Raw genomic sequence first — 16,474 nt, 5'->3', positions numbered from 1 at the left:
TCCCGTACCATGAACACTAGTCAGTAGCGGTGTAGGCCTAGGTAGGCACCAACTCAACTCCTCCGTGTTCAATGAGATATGTAGGTATTGTCTGCAGCAATAGAGCCTTTCCATTAGTTTCTGGAAACCAACCAATGACTTTGACAATTGCCTGGGTTGTCCGGGAGTTTGTATAGGGCTCCTTTGACCAACAGCTCAATTTCATGGTAATTCATTCCTGGCACTGGACGTTTAATTGGGTGGTGAGAGCTCTCTAATTGGGGCTGTATCTCCCTGTTATTTGGTAATCCCCTTTAGATCTCTTTCACGTGTGTATATGCAATAGGCTTCTATATGACCCCACAAATGGCCCTTAATTTTAGCTGTCCCTCCCATATCCCCTCCTTTACTGCTCTTCCCCACCCCTCCCTATTTGATCCTCCCATTCCAGTCTCTCCCTGCCCATTGATCCATAACCATCTATTCTATTTTCCCTTCTTAGGAAAACACTCCTCCTGCCCAGTCCCTTACTCTACACCTAACCTCTATGTTTAGACATACTTATTGAAGAGGTAGGAGCTGACGTTCACATGGAAGAGAATACATACTAGGTTTGTCTTTTGGGATCTGGGTTACCTCACTCGGGATGATTTTTTTTATATCTCCATCCATTTACCTGTGAATTTCATGGTTTTTTTAACAGTTGAGTAATATTCCATGTGTAAATGTGCCACATTGTCTACCCAATCATCCATTGATGGCCATCTAGGCTGGTTCTAATTTCCGGCTATTGTGAATAGAGCAGCAATGAACATGCTTGAGCAAATGTCTCTGTAGTAGGGTGTAGAGCCCTTTGGCTATATGCTCAAGAGTGGTGTAGCTGGATCTTGAGGTAGGTCTGTTCCCAGCTTCCTGAGGAACCACCACATTGATTTATATAGTGACTGTACAGGTTTGCACTCCCACCAGCAGAGGATGAGTGTTCTTACTCCATCCTCTCCAGCATGAGCTGTCACTTGGGTTGTTGACCTTAGTCATTCTGACAGGTGAAAGATGAAATCACAAGCCAAGCATGGTGGCACACGCCTTTAATCCCAGCACTCAGAGCTGAGGCTGGTGAATCTCTGAGTTTGAAGCTAGGCTGGTCTACAGAAAACAAAATGAAATCTGGAAGTAGTTTTGATTTACATTTCCATGATCCTGATTCCTAAGTATGTTGAACATTTCTTTGTGTTTCTCAGCCACTTGTGTTCCAACTTTTTTAATTTTTTTTTTTTTTTTTGGTTTTTCGAGACAGGGTTTCTCTGTAGCTTTGGAGCCTGTCCTGGAACTAGCTCTTGTAGACCAGGCTGGCCTCGAACTCACAGAAATCCGCCTGTCTCCTCCTCCTCCCGAATGCTGGGATTAAAGGTGTGTGCCACCACCTCCCGGCATGTTCCAACTTTTGAGTTGAGCTAAAACTATCTAGTTCTGTGCCTCATTTTAAATTGAGTTATTTGTTTTTTGTTGTTGTTGTTGACTTGTTTTCTTGATGTCTAGGTTTTTTTTAAGTTCTTTACATATTTTGGATATTAGCCCTCTATCAAATGTGTAATTGGTGAAAATCTTTTACCATTCTGTAGGTGCCATTTTGTGCAAATGATGGTGTCCTTTGCCATATAGAAGCTTTGCATGAGTTCCCATTTATTAATAGTTCTTATTGCCTGTGCTATCAGTGTTCCATTCAAAAAGTCCTTTTCTGTGACAATGAGTTCAAGGCAACTCTCCACTTTCTCTTTTACCAGATTCAGGGTGTTTGACCTCATATTGAAGTCTGATCCATTTGGAGTTGAGTTTTTGGCAGAGTACTAAATATGAATCTATCCAGTTTAACCAACACCATTGTGGAAGATACCTTTTTCTAGTATTTATTTCTGGTTTCTTTACAAAAAAAAATCAGGTGTTCATAGGTATGTGGATTTATGTTTGGATCTTCAATTCAATTCCATTGATAAATCTGTTTTTATACCAATACCTACCATGCTATTTTTATTACTATAGCTCTGTAGTATAGTTTGGGAATGGAGATGGTGATAGTTCTAGAAGTTCTTTTATTACTCTTTTATTACTACTCTGTAGTAATAGGAGCGGCTGGGCTGCGTCCCCGGCACCCGGCCACCCGCATAGCTAGCTTATACCCAAAATAATTACACGGAAACTGTATTCTTTTGAACATTGCCTGGCCCATTAGTTCCAGTCTCTTATTGGCTAGTTCTTACATATTGATCTAATATTCTGTGTAGCCCACGAGGTGGCTTACCAGGGAAGATCTTAACCTGCGTCTGTCTGGGGTGGGAGAATCATGGCGACTCCCTGACTCAGCTTCTTTCTCCCAGAATTCTGTTCTGTCTACTCCGCCTATCTAATTTTCTTTTTTTTTCTTTTTTTTTTTTTTACCACCAAGGGAGGCGCACGCCTTTAATCACAACATTCTCAAGGCAGAGGCAGGCAGACCTCTCTGAGTTTGGTCTACATCCTAATTTTCTGTCCTATTAGGGCCAAGCAGTTTTCTTTATTAATTAACCAATGAAAGCAACAGATCAATACAAGACCCACCTCTATCAGTTTTAGCTATCCTTAGGTTTCTGTGTTTCCACATGAAACTGAAATTGTCCTTTCAATTTCCGTGAAGAATTGTTTTGGGGTTTTGATAGAGATTGCACCAAACCTGCAGATTGTTTTTATTAGCCTGGCCAGATTCATTATATTAATTCCACCAATCTATAGCATGGGAGATCTTTCCATCTTCTGAGATCTTCTTCAATATCTTAAAGTTTTTATATATTATACAAGTCTTTGACTTGCTTGTTTAAAGTTATCCCTAAGATACTTTATTTTATAATTTGAAGCTATTGTGAAAGGCATTTGTATAAATTGCCAACAGGACCACTCCACGGTATGGTTGAAGGAAGGTGTTTATTGTAGATATAGTGTTACAATGAGTAAGAGTATGAGTATCCTGGAGGAGAAAAGCATGTGCGCTTCTAAACCTTTAACTGTTCTCAGGGAATCCCAATATGCATGAGGTGAACTCCACTCACCAAACAGGCAGCGTACCGTCCCATAATACTGATGACATGACTGCTTTATGATCTAGTAAGGGGAAAGGTTTTATTGTAGGAGAGAGAGAGAGAGAGAGAGAGAGAGAGAGAGAGAGAGAGAGAGAGAGAGAAACAAGAAGATTGGATTGGACATGGCCAGCAGACCATGAGAGAAGCAGGGGAAGAGCAGAAAGAGAGAGACAGAGAAACAGAGAGGGAGAGTGGGAGAGCAGAGAGACAGGGAGAGAGACCGAGAGAGAGAGAGCATAACTGAAATAGCAGGGTTATAAGGAGAATGAGTAGCTAGGGTTAGTGAAGCCTGTGAGCTAGGAGTTTAGGGTAGGGGAGGAGGTAAGAAGAGCTTGGATGCTAACATGGACATGTGTAACAGGCTCTTGTGATACTGGGAGAGCCCGGAGCCCAGCATGCACTTTGGTATGCTACTAGTCACCAGACATTTGTTCCTTTCGCCTTTTAGAATTTGGGGAAAGAGAATTTCCTTTGGACCTGACAAATATCACATAGACAAAGACTGCCATCCTGGGATTCCTTCCACAAATACTCCAATGGTGATGGCTCAGCCTTAGCCGCACATCTTCCTACCCAAAGCAAGAACCATGCAACTGGGGCTAGAGCAGAAAAGCACACCCACACACCATACGAGAAAGGTCGGCGTTTTGTTATCTCCTCCTCTGATGCTCCCGTCAGGTCTCAGTTGCATGCATGGATAACCATAGCCAGAATCACACACTCACTCCTTCCAACTCATCTGTGGATCTATTTGCCTCTGCTTCACTGCCAAGTGCTGTGTCATAGACTTTTCCTGGAAAGACAGGGCATAAACAAATCTGCCAACCCTAAAAGAGAGCCCACAAAAGACGAAAGTAATGACTGCACCAGCCGGACCTGGTAAACAAACGACTTTCTACCAGGGTTACAAACAGAATGGGTCACGGATATTTAGGAGGAACAGGAATGACTCAAAGGCGGGTCTGAGAATCTCTTCTTACAGCTGGTTGTCAGTCCCCTCCCCCAGCAGTGACTCCTTTTCTAAAGCTAAGGGGATTTCAAGAATCTCCCCTGTTTCTGCCCTTTTATTTTTAACAGGCCTGGCGGAAATGAAGATATTCTGGAGAGGCTCCTGTGTCTTTCAGTCTATCAGACTGAAAATAATGGACCCCAAAGGAAGAGGAATTTCCCCGGGAATCTCAGGCTAGACAAGGGAAAGGGGCCCAGCCAGAGGGAAAACTCCTGGAGATTTCACCCAATTCTAACAACTTAAACCGCTGAGATTTAAGCCCCGGCAGAGCTGGGTCAGTGGTGGGCGGAGCTCCACTTTGACCCGGACTGTTGCTTAGACGTGCACATCCTTGTCCCTTTAACTTTGACCTCTCTTCGGGACTTGGGTGGGTCCTTCCCTGAATCTCTGTCCCTCTTCCCAAAGTGCCAACATTGAATAAATCTCCTTCTTTTGCTTTCTACTTTTAAAAAGATTTACGTATTTATTTTACCTGTATGGGTGTTTTGGCTGCATGTATGCTTGTGTACCACATGCATGCCCAGAGGTCCACGGAGATAACTCTAACGCTCCTTCCCTCAGACCTTCGTGGCAACACAGCATTCACTTTTTTTTTTTTTTTGAGACAGAGTCTCACTGTGTACACCTGACAGACTACCTGCCTCTGGCTCCAGAATGTTGCGAGTAAAGGCATCCGCCACCACGACTGGCCATAAATGTAATTTCTTTTTAATCCATAAATAAATAGCCGGTGCTGTACAGTACTATGTACAGTATATGTACAAATAGATCACTATTTGGAGATCACAAGGAGTGTCAGAAGTTCAGAGTCATCCTCAGAGCAATATAATGAATTCCTGGCCAACCTGGGCTAATAAAGACAAAAGCGTCTCAAAAATCAATTAAAACTTTAAAATGACGAATCAGCTCCTTTTGAAAACTCAGCAGCCAGGTTAGCACTTCCTGGAGGGCGGGGCCAAGCAGCCATCCTCAGATCTGCCCCGCCGGGTAGGCGGGGATTTTCCAGCTGGACAGGCCTGGATTGGGCTGCCTGCGAGAATCTCAGCCAATCGAGATGGCGAAAGTGCCTGGCCCCGCCCCGCGCAGGCGTCTCTGCTTCTCGGAGGCGGGCTCTCCGCGTTCTAGGCCCCGGGTGTGCTTCCTGCTGGTGGCGGCCGGCGTGACGTCAGGAGGAGGGCAGGTAGGTACGGGGTGCGGAGCGGTCCGCGGCGGCGACGGGGGTGGCAGGACATCAATCCCACCCCTGCGGCTTGGTGCGGGAGAGCTGCGGACGCGAGCGGGTTCCCAGGGCCCAGCAGCCGTTCCCCGCCGAAGGCGCCCCTAGCCGTCTTCATGCAGAAGATGAGCCCTCCAAGCCCAAGTGTGGAACATGGTGCTTAGAAACAGTAGCTTGAGGGCCGGCGAGGCGGCTTCGCAGGCAGTGACGCTTGCGGCCAAGCCTGACGGCTTGAGTTCGACCCTGAGCATGGTGAAAAAAAAAATCCATTCTTGCTGGGCTGTGGTGGCGCACGCCTTTAATCCCAGCACTTGGGAGGCAGAGACAGGTGGATCTCTGTGAGTTCGAGACCAGCCTGGTCTACAAGAGCTAGTTCCAGGACAGAAACCAAAAGCTATGGAGAAACCCTGTCTCGAAAAATCCAAAAAAAAAAAAAAAAAAAAAAAAAAAAAAAAAAATCCATTCTTGTGGGGGTGTTCTCTGACCTACACACACTTCATGACATACTCCCCCAACACACAGAAAACATGGATTTTTAAGGAGCTTGTGCTGCCCTTGCAGGGGACTGGGGTTCAGGTCCCAGAGCTCACAGCTGCCTGTAGCTCCAGCGAATCAACCCTCTCGAGCACCTGCACTCACTTGTGCATAAATACACACACGCACGTAACTTAAATCATTTTTAAAATTGTTAGTAGTCCCATGCATTTCCTTCTCAATGCTTAACACCTGCCACGACTCGCAGCCTCGGCAGCTCCATCCTGTAGAAAACTTTTTTTTTTTCACCTAATTTCGGAAAGTGAGGCCCAGTGCAGATGGCCCGGAGTGAGGCAGCTAGGAAGCAGCAGAGAGGCCGGTAGGCTGTCGTTTGTGCGGGCAAGTGAGGTCAGGAGTGATCCCTGGCTCTGATGTCCTATCTCATCGCTGAGCATGCGCCGAGCAGCCTGTGTGTAACCTGGCTATGGTACTCCCGACGGTGATGAACCACCTTAAGGCTTCAGAAGCTGACTCTGGAGGATCTGGAGTACAGGGCCAGCCTGAACTCCATAGAGGGGCGTGTCTCCAAAACATATTTGTTAAACATTGTAAAACAGACCCCAGACACACGCTGACGCACAAGCTGGATATCTACACTATAGGCAGTCCCCATACACTTATTTCATTACAACAAGCCCCAAATTCATTCCTCCTGTCAATACCCCCCATTTTCAACCTTTGTTTTATTTTTGCTTTTTGAGGTAGGGTCTCACTGTGTAGTTCTGGCTGGCCTGGACATGCTGTGTGAAGCAGATTGTCCTGGAACTCAGCCTGTGCCCCTGGTTCTGCCCCCTGAGTGCATGAGGCATGTGCTGTCATGCCCTGGACGTTACTCCCTCCTGACTGCTCCAGGAAAGTCAGAGACCCAGGCCGCTGTGACCCCAAACCTGGGCAGGCAGTTAAGTATTTGGGTGAGGGGACAGCAAGATGGCTCAGTAGATGAGGATACTTGCCGCCAAGTCTGACAACCTGTGTTCCATCTCTGGATCCACGTAGTGGAAGGAGAGAACTGTCCCCTCCAAGTTATCCTCTGACCTGCGCATACTGGCACGTCTGTACCTGGACACACACAATGATTTTTTTTTTTTAAACTTAGGGGTGGAAAGATGGCTCAGCAGTTAAGAGACATACTGCTTTTCTGAAGTCTCTGAGTTCAGTTCCCATACCATGTCAGGTGACTCACTGTGGCCTGTAGCTCCAACTCCAGGGAATCTGACATCCTCTTTTAGACTCTGGCTGTGTGCATGCATGCGCGGACACACACACACACACAATTAAAAAATAAACCCTTTTTTAAAAAAATTCTCAAGTCGAGCAGTGGTAGCACATTCCTTTAATCCCAGTACTCCAGAGACAGAGGCAGGTGAATCTTTTAAGTTTGAGCAAGGTCAACAGAGCAAGTTCCAGGACAGCCAGCATTCTTACACAGAGAAACCCATCTTGAAAAACCAAAACAGCAAAGAAAACCGTTTGTTTTACATTGTATCTATTCATTTTGTATGCATTCATGTGAATGGTATATGCCATGACACACGTGGAGACCAAGTCTGTTCTCTCCTTCTACCATGGCGGCCCCAGCCTTCAAGTTTTAAGTGGGTGGGAACCACATCTGAGCCTTATGTTAAAGAGCAAGTGTAAATCGTTGAGACTATCGGAAGACAGGTTACACTTATGTGTAATTCAAACTTACCAATAAAAATAAAATTGGGGCCAGAATGATGGCTCAGTGTGTCACTGCGCTTGCCACACAATCCTGGAAACCCAAAACCCACGTAAATGTGGAGGAACACAAAACTACCTGTGGCCTGCACTTACACATGTTGTGCATACACAATAATAGTTTTTGGTTTTTTTTTTTTTAACTGATTTTTCCCAAGGTCAATCTTTTGCGTGCTATCCACCCTTTTAGCCTAGGGCAGTTGAACAGGGATAGTCAGTGGTAAGAAGACAGAAGTGTGTTACCCATCCTGTCACAGCAGGTTTACCTGCCTGGGCATACTCTCCCTACTCCCCTGATAGGGCTGTGCCCTCCTCCCAGCGTGACTGTTCTTTAACTTAGGTGAGTCTCTGTTGCCCATCCAGTGTTTATCTCACGACAGGGTCTCCTGTTGCGCAGGCTGGCTTTGAACTCGATCCTCCTTCTTCCACCTTCTGAGTGCTGAGCATGAGCCACCACAGCCTAATTGGTAGAACTCGGGATGTCCTGCATGCTAAACAGTCACGGTCACTATACTAACTAAGTCATATCTCTATCCCAGTTATTTATTTATTTATTTATTTGGTTTGGCTTTTCAAGACAGGATTTTTCTGTGTAACAGTCCTGGCTGTCCTGGAACTCGCTCTGAAGTGCTGGGACTAAAGGTATGCACCACTACTCCCCAGCTCTTACTTTTGTTTTTTTGGTTTTGTTTTGTTTTGTTTTTTGGTTTGTTTTTTTTTGGTTTGTTTTTTTTTTTTGTTTTTTTTTTTGTTTTTTTTGAGACAGGGTTTCTCTGTGGTTTTAGAGCCTGTCCTGGAACTAGCTCTTGTAGACCAGGCTGGTCTCGAACTCACAGAGATCTACCTGCCTCTGCCTCCCAAGTGCTGGGATTAAAGGCGTGTGCCACCACCGCCCTTACATTTGTTTTTAATTAACTTATTCATTTATTTTTCAGTACTGGGATGGCTCCCAGGATCTTCTGCGTGCTTGGCAAGCACAGTCCCCATAAGCTACATCTCCAAACTGTTTTAGTTTTGTTTTGACAGTGCCCATACTGGTTTCAAATTTGGACTCTTCCTATCTCAATCCTGTTATTCTTGGTAGCTGGGATTATAAGAATTAGCACCTGGCTCCAAGAAGTGACTTTAGATTGGGTGGTTGAATGAGGCCTCTGGCGTTCAAGAGGAACAACAAAAGCTAAATCTTTGGACCTAGGGCTACAGCCCAGAGCTGGGGCCCCTGCCTAGAATCCCCTAGTGAGAGGCAGGGAAGTGGGGCTCAGAGGTAGAGTACTGTCTTAGCCTTTGTGAGGCTGAGTCCATCCCAGTAGTTCAGGAACAGTCCAGTTGCCTGACTTCTGCAGATAGCCAGGAAGTCAGCGAGACCAGAACAGAGAGAGGAGAGGGGTGGGTGACCTCAGAGAGCAAAGGCTGGGAGGCAGTAGGCTCTGTAGGTTTGGTTATCAACTCAACTGAGAGCTTCCGGAGGCCAAGGGATCATGGCATGCTAGTACATATTATAGGAGACCCCTGCTGGGTCAGTGAGACTCTAACATTGACTCCACCAAGCCTACAACCTGAGTTTGATGAAAAGTTGAAGCGGGGAAAGGAGAAAACTGACTCCTACGAGTTGTTCTCTGACCTTCACATGCTTGGCATGCCATGCACATACACACAGGCACATAACAATCAATTTTTTGTTTGTTTGTTTGTTTGTTTTTCGAGACAGGGTTTCTCTGTAGCTTTGGAGCCTGTCCTGGCACTAGCACTAACTCACAGAGATCCGCCTGCCTCTACCTCCCGAGTGCTGGGATTAAAGGCATGCACCACCACTGCCTGGCATAACAATCAATTTTTAATAGGAAAATGTAAAAGGAGCCCCTTGGTAGCTTCTGCACAGGAGCAGGGTGGGCAGTAGGAATTGAGGGCAGGGCTAGCACATGGACCACCATCCCTACTTGATCACCCCAGCATGAAGTCTGGAGCCACATGCTTGTCTAAACTCTTTCTGTCTCCTTCCTCCTTCCCTCCAGGCTGTCCTTGGATGCTCCTTACCCCACGGAGACTCAGTGCCAGGTCACAACTCAACCATTGTGAACTTCAAGAACTAGGAAGAGCCAAGCCAGACCGCCATACGGCCACATCATTACAGGGCAGCCTGTGGCCTCTGCAGGCCCCATAGGAGGGTCCACCCCACCACTGCGTGCATTAACCAGGCCACTTCCCAGTTGCACCCTTGTGAGTGAGGACCTGTAGACAGCTCCCAAGATGGTGAGTAGAAGATTCCCAAGCCTGGGTTCCTCCTAGGCACCAGCACAGCCTCCAGGCAGCCCTGCTTCTCCCAGCCTCCTGGGTGGTAGCTATTGGTGGCAGACATTTGCTGGGCACTCAGACCACCGCCCAGCAGGTCTTCTCTCCATCTTGATCTTGCTCCCTCCCTGCCCCTTCCCTTCCTTTCTGTTACTGTCATAAACTCCTGACCCCTCTGCCTCAGAGACCCACATCCTAGTGCTGGGATTATGCCTCGTTGCTGCAGAACTGGGAGGGAAACTAGGGCCTCGTGCTTGCCGGGCAGGCACTTCGCTACTGAGCCACATTAGCTACTAGGGAAGTGTGAGGTGGTCCTGCCCACTCCGTCAGTGCAGCTCTAGGAGACTGTCTCCTCTGAAAGGAGCCTGGACTGCTAAGCTAATCAGCAGTCTTTTATAAATGTATAGAATTGTACTTATTTATCGTAGAGTGGGCTCACATGCATGTGGTGGTCAACTCCTTCCCCCATGTGGGTCCCAGGCTTCAGATCCAGGTGACACTCTCAGCCACCATCTCTTCAGCCCCACAGTCACTCTGTCCTTCCCTGCTCAATGTCCCGACACCCACTCAGCCGCCTCAGACTCTGAACCCCCCTGCCATGAGCACGTGTGCCGTCCTGTCTGGCTTCACACGCAGCATGGTGTTCAAGGCAGGGCTGGCCCAGGACTCTAGGCAAGTGCTTTGCCCCTGCGCTGTGCATACAGCACTGGATCATGTGTTTTGCTATAGTTTATTCTTCAGATTGTATTTTAATTACATTTCTCCCATTCCTTTCTTCCTCCAGACTATCATATATCCCTCCCAGCTCTCCTTCAAATGCATGGCCTCCTTCTTCACCATTCTTTCTTATGTGGATGAAGTATTCTTACATACATGTGTATTCCCAAATATAATCTGTTGAGTCCATATAATGTCATGCGTGTGTTTGTTTTCAGGACTGACTGTTTGGCTGGACAACCCATTGGTGTGTTCTCCTTGGGGAGAGCTGCCTCTCCTGCTCTCAGCTTTCCTCTGTTGCCTGTAGCTCTTTATTGAGGCCTCGTGGTCGTTACCTTCTTTGGCATGTTTGTTGGTGTCCTTGTTCAACTCACGTTTGGGTGATCATGTGGTTGAGACTTTGCAGATGTAACTTCTGATGTTTCTAAGAGACACAATCTCACAGCAAACTCCCTGGTCCTCTGGTCTCACAGCCTTCCTGCCCCCTCTTACACAGAGTTCCCTAACCTTAGGTGTGGGAGTATTTTGTAGATGTACTCACTGGGACTGGTCCCCACAACTCTGCATATTGATTGGTTGTGGTTTTCTAAGAGTCGTAGCTAAGAGAAGTTTCCTGGATGATGGGTAAAGACTACACTTATCAGTCTAGATCAGCAGTTCTCAACCTGTGGGTCGAGACCCTTTGTGGGGCACATAACAGATATCCTGAATAGCAGGTATTTACATTACGATTCAAAACAGTAGCAGGATTACACTATTCAAAACAGTAGCAACAAAATACAGTTGTTTATGGTTGACGATCACCACAGCATGAGGAACTGATTAAAGAGCCCACCATAAGGTCTGGGTTCCATCCCCAGGACCCCATTAACCAGGTGTGGTGCACGTTCATAGTACCAGCATGGGGAGGGGAAGGCAGGAGGATCATGGCTAGTCTCAGCTGCATAGCACTTCATGACCAGCTGGGCTACATAAAACACTGTTTTAAAAGCCTTTAGGAGTCAGTGGCCATCCCCACTTCTTTACCACTGCCTGCAGTCCCCAAGAACATGCAGACATGCCTGTAAAACAGTGTGGCCTTAAGGCATTTCCCAAAGCTATAACTAGTGGGTTCTCAGCCTAGTTCCCACTATAGTTCAGAAACTGGATGGAACATTCAGCATGTCCGAAGGACCCTGCATTACCCTCTCTGACGCATGGTTCCCCTCTGTTTTCAGGGTGAAAGGAAAGGCCAAAACAAGTACTACCCCCCGGACTTCAACCCAGAGAAGGTGAGCGGCTTCAATGACCCCCATAGCCTCAGGGACCAAGTGACACTAGAGAAGACTCCAAGGTACCTGGAGAATGAGTGCAGGCTCTTCCCACTTAGCATGGCATTGCATAGAAAGCCCTGCTATAGATTACCATGCCATCAAGTAGAAAGTCTTTCTGTGGACTCTGGTGTCCCTAGGGGCTCCTGGAACCCCTTCCTTCAGATACCAAGGACAGCTCTGTCCTTGGCTCCAGGCTATTTGCTTTCCCAAGCCGTCCACACCTCCTTTGTTGCTTGTAGGGTGTAAGACTGAAGCCCCTTCTACCAGGGAGACACTTGTCCCCCAGCAGTAGGAAGAACTGAGGCACAAGCTACCCTATCTTGGCCTTGCTTACCTTCACTCACCCTTTCCATCCAGCATGGCTCTCTCAACCGATACCACAACAGCCACCCCCTTCGAGAACGGGCTCGGAAGCTGTCACAAGGCATCCTTGTCATCCGGTAAGAAGCTACTCACCCCTCTCCCATTGATAGGCCCAGCGCTGCAAGGTTCTAAGTCCGTAATGCGGGAAGACATTGCATGGGTCACCCATTGCTGCATAACAGACATTAAGTATTTGCTATTCATAACAAGTCTAGGTACCTCTTCTGAGCTGGGAAGAACCTGACTCGGTCTTCTTCCTTCATTGGTGGGGCCTTGGCCTGTAGAGATAGACGGTTCCAGAATGGATCTTTCTTCCATCAGGCCAGCAGTATTATGGCTCCAGAAGAGCCTGCAAACGTGCCAGGACTCTAAAGGCCAGACCCAGACCTGCCACACTTGTCCCTTCTTTTCCTTCAATTGCCCAGTGTGGATCCTGACTGCAGGGCTGGGGCCAGACTCTTCCTTCGTGTGGGATGAGCCACAGAGTGATGTGCAAGGACATGACCACAGAAGGAAGAGTGGCCAGCCAGGGCCTCCCAGATACTAGATGACCTGAGGCAGGAGGATCACTTGGGTCTAAGAGTTCAAGAACAGCCTAGGTAACATAGCCAGAATATGCCTTAAGAAAAAGGGAGAGCAGCAATGATTCAGTGGGTGAAGGCATCTGTTGCCTAGCCAGGCCTCTTCATTCAATCCCCAGAACCCACATAGTGGAAGGAAAGACCCAAGTCATGAACGTTGTCTTCTGACTGCCACACATACAATGGATAAATAAGTAAATGTAAGAAAAACAACATTGAAAATCCTTGTCTTTGATTTAGATTTGAAATGCCATACAACATCTGGTGTGATGGCTGCAAGAACCACATCGGCATGGGTGAGTTCACCATCACCCATGATCTGCCTGCCCCTCCAGCTCCCCTGTGCCAGGTGCTCTGAGACACTGGAGATAGTGTCTGCCCCAAGGCCAAATAAGAAGATGGCTGGTCCCCAAGCTAGAGAACAACTAGAAAGTTAGGCCCTGGGATCCAGACCCTGTCCCTGCCAGTCGCCAGAAGGCGACCTTTACCCACCAGCTGGACTTTATGCCTCAGTTTCCCAGTCTGTAAAGTGAAGCTGGTGTGAGGCCCACCCGTGTTTGTTCAAGGTGCTTCTTGCAGCATATGCTCCAGACAGAGGGCTGGGGCTGCGCTCCACTCCCATCTGACTGCCGCAGCCGAGCCACAGAGTCAGCAGCACGACACTCGGGCAGTTACCCTCCTGACTTCCATTTCCACCCTAGGATGTGGGACAAATGCCTCAGTTTCCCTCTGGTCCCACACTACAGCAGTCCATACCATCCCATCTTCCTTTAATTTGATTTATTTACTGTGTGTGTATGTGTGTGTGTCAAAATTATGGAAGTCAGAGAATTTATGGGTGTCGATTCCCTCCTTCCGCTGCGCTGTTTGCAGTGACTGAGCTCAGGCCGTCCAGTTTGGCAGCAGACACCTTTCCAGTGATCTGTTTCACCACCCCATCCCATCACATCTGGATTCAGAGCTTCTGCTGTTCACCATTACACCACTGCCTTAGTTAGGGGTTACCGTGTGGTGATGAAACCCATGACCAAAGGCGCTTAGGGAGGGAAGGCTTTGTTTCACGCACAGGTCTATGTAACAGTTCTTTACAAAGCACAGCAAGGGCAGGAACCTGGAGGCGGGAGCTGATGCAGAGGCCATGGAGGGGTGCTGCTTTCTGACTTGGTCCTCATGGCTGCCTTCTTGTAGAACCAGGACCACCATCCCAGGGATGGCCCAGCCCACAATGGGATGACCCTTCCCATCAACCACTAATTGAATGCCTTACAGCTGGATTTTACAGAGAAATTTTCTCAGTTGGCGGTTCCCTCGTCTTTGATAGCTCTAGCTTATGTGACATTGACATAAAACTAGCCAGGACAACCACAGAACCTCACAGACGTGCCATCTGTCCTGGTTTCTGGTGGTGAGGATTGTCCCCGCAGCAAGCAGTTCTGCAGCAGCCAGTATTAGCCAAGCAGTCGATGATGCACTCGGTCTTGTCAGGCCGTGCCTCGTGATCACATCCGATCCCCAGAAGGGAGCACTGTTCCGAGAACCACCCCAACAGACTCTAGAGTCCTCCCCCGCCCCAGAGATCTTTTCCTGGGACTGACCAATGAATCCTGCTCAGAATTCAGCAGCTGTCTGGAACAGCTGGTAGAACTGACAGAAGCACATCTACTGGTTTATTATAAAGCTACAACCAGGCTTGGTTGTACACACATGTTATTCCAAGGCTAGAGAAGCTGAGGCAGAATGGCGAGTTAGAGGCTAGCCTGAACTACACAGTGAAACATTGTCTCAGAAAAGTGAGGGCTGGGTATGACATGTGGTAGATGTTTGTCCGGCATCTGCAAGGCCTTGGGTTCAGCTTCAAAATAAAATACATGCTCAGATGAATGAAAGATAAAAGATGGTGGATGAGTGTGATAGGTAGGTAATGATGATTGAGGATTGGTTCGTCATAGAACAAGCAAATGAAGCTGGGCGATGATAGCACGCGCCTTTAATCCCAGCACTCAGGAGGTAGAGGCAGGCAGATCTCTGTAAGTTCAAAGCCAGCCTGGTCTACAAAGCAAGTTCCAGGGCTGTTACACAGGAGCCATGCGTGCCCTGTCCAGCTATCCAAGAGTCCTAGCACCTTGTGGAGGCCTCCATTGAGCCTCTTCTTGGAATGGCTTATCCTGGGTAGAGGCAGGACCCCTCTGCAGTGAGCAGATCTTAGAACCCACCACTAGGTAAGGGCAGGGCCAGGATTCTCTTTGGATCTAGCATCAGGACAGAAAAGCAAGGACAGATGTTGCTATGGTAGGCTATGGGGCAGAGACATTGTGTCTGTGGCCTGCCTCAGACAGGGGTCAGCTAGGAGCCAGGAAGTGGGGCTGGCGGCCAGACGCACAGTGCCTGGAGACAAGGTGACTGTAGAAAGGAAAAGACAAGGGAAATGAGAAAACCTGCAGGCCTCAGACCACAGGGACAGAGAAACTAGGCCCAGGGCAGGTCTAAGACCCTGGATCCTGTTCCCAGCACTGAGAGCAGTGGGAGCTGAACCACTTGAGACACCATGAGCACCCTCCAGCCAGAACCAACGCAGCTGCCCCAGAGAGGAAGATGGCCAGGCCAGGCGCTAAGTCACCCAGGCAAACTCCACCTTGCCTCTGCCTCCCAAATGCTGTAGTCTCAGGTGTACCCCCACATCCAGCTCTCCATTGACATTTTCTCCCAGAGTCCTGTGTCACCAGAATAGCCATCGTCTCTGTTGACTAGGTGGGAAACTGAGGCTCTGAGTGATGAGCTTTGCTTAGGGGCATACAGTGAAAGCAGGATTGGAATCTGGGCCTTCCTGGTCCAGTCCACACTTTCCTATGGCCTGGGTACTCCAGTGCCTCCCAAACTTCGTTCTTCCTACCTTGAATTTCTGTGGGCACCTGCCCTGCCAGGCAACAAACCAGCAGCTTCTCCTCCACCCAGAGAAAAGCTGATGCAGGTGCCTTGGTCCCAGCCTCTATCTCCCTGCCCTCTCAGGTGTGCGCTACAATGCAGAAAAGAAGAAGGTTGGCAATTACTACACAACTCCAATCTACAGGTAGGAGCACCTGGTGGCACCTTAGGACAGGTATGCCGTCACAGGTTAAAGGGTCTGTAGAGGAGTCTTGAAGGGGAAGGGAACTTGGCATCTTCCTCTAGAAGCCATTCTCTGTATAACTGTCCATCTTGGCCTGTCAATCAGGGTTTGTTCCTTCCTCCTCCAACCCTTCATGGCCCCCACCTTCCCCAGTAAAAGCTCAGGCCCCTCATTCACTCTGCTTCAAGCCATGAGGCCTCTGCTCCAGGAAGCTAAATGGCCCCATCCCTGTGCTACTCAAACACTACCTTCAAAGGGACATTTTCTTTTTTTTTAATAAATGATGGGTTTTATTTGTTTTTTATAATTTTATTTTTATTTTATGTGCTTTGGCATTTTACCTATATATATTTCCGTGGGAGGGTGTCAGATCTTGGAATCTTGGAGTTACAGACAATTGTGAGCCACCATGTAGATGCTAAGAAATGAAACCCAAGCCCTCTATTTTTTAATTTTTTTTAAATTTTTTTTAAATATTTATTATGTATACAATATTCTGTCTGTGTGTATGCCTGCGGGCCAGAAGAGGGCACCAGAT

General features: G+C 47.8%; 1 protein-coding gene across 2 annotated transcripts in view; it reads left to right on the top strand.

Annotated features, from left to right (window-relative positions):
- The first annotated feature begins 5,227 nt into the window (after positions 1-5,227).
- Positions 5,228-16,474, top strand: part of Ccdc130 (coiled-coil domain containing 130) — a 14,868-nt gene continuing 3,621 nt past the window's right edge. The window contains exons 1-7 of one of the 2 annotated variants that reach the window (XM_013355078.2): positions 5,260-5,278; positions 8,145-8,209; positions 9,580-9,817; positions 11,791-11,844; positions 12,244-12,326; positions 13,071-13,126; positions 15,837-15,897. In XM_013355078.2, the coding sequence (XP_013210532.1) occupies positions 9,815-9,817; positions 11,791-11,844; positions 12,244-12,326; positions 13,071-13,126; positions 15,837-15,897 (257 nt within the window). In that variant the 5' untranslated portion in view covers positions 5,260-5,278; positions 8,145-8,209; positions 9,580-9,814. Of the gene's footprint in view, positions 5,279-8,144; positions 8,210-9,579; positions 9,818-11,790; positions 11,845-12,243; positions 12,327-13,070; positions 13,127-15,836; positions 15,898-16,474 lie in introns of both variants that reach the window. The other variant, XM_026777899.1, reaches the window with a different exon arrangement.

The sequence above is a fragment of the Microtus ochrogaster genome, unplaced genomic scaffold, assembly GCF_000317375.1.
Source record: "Microtus ochrogaster isolate Prairie Vole_2 unplaced genomic scaffold, MicOch1.0 UNK90, whole genome shotgun sequence".
NCBI lineage: Eukaryota > Metazoa > Chordata > Mammalia > Rodentia > Cricetidae > Microtus > Microtus ochrogaster.
This window is presented reverse-complemented; position numbering and strand designations above follow the sequence as displayed.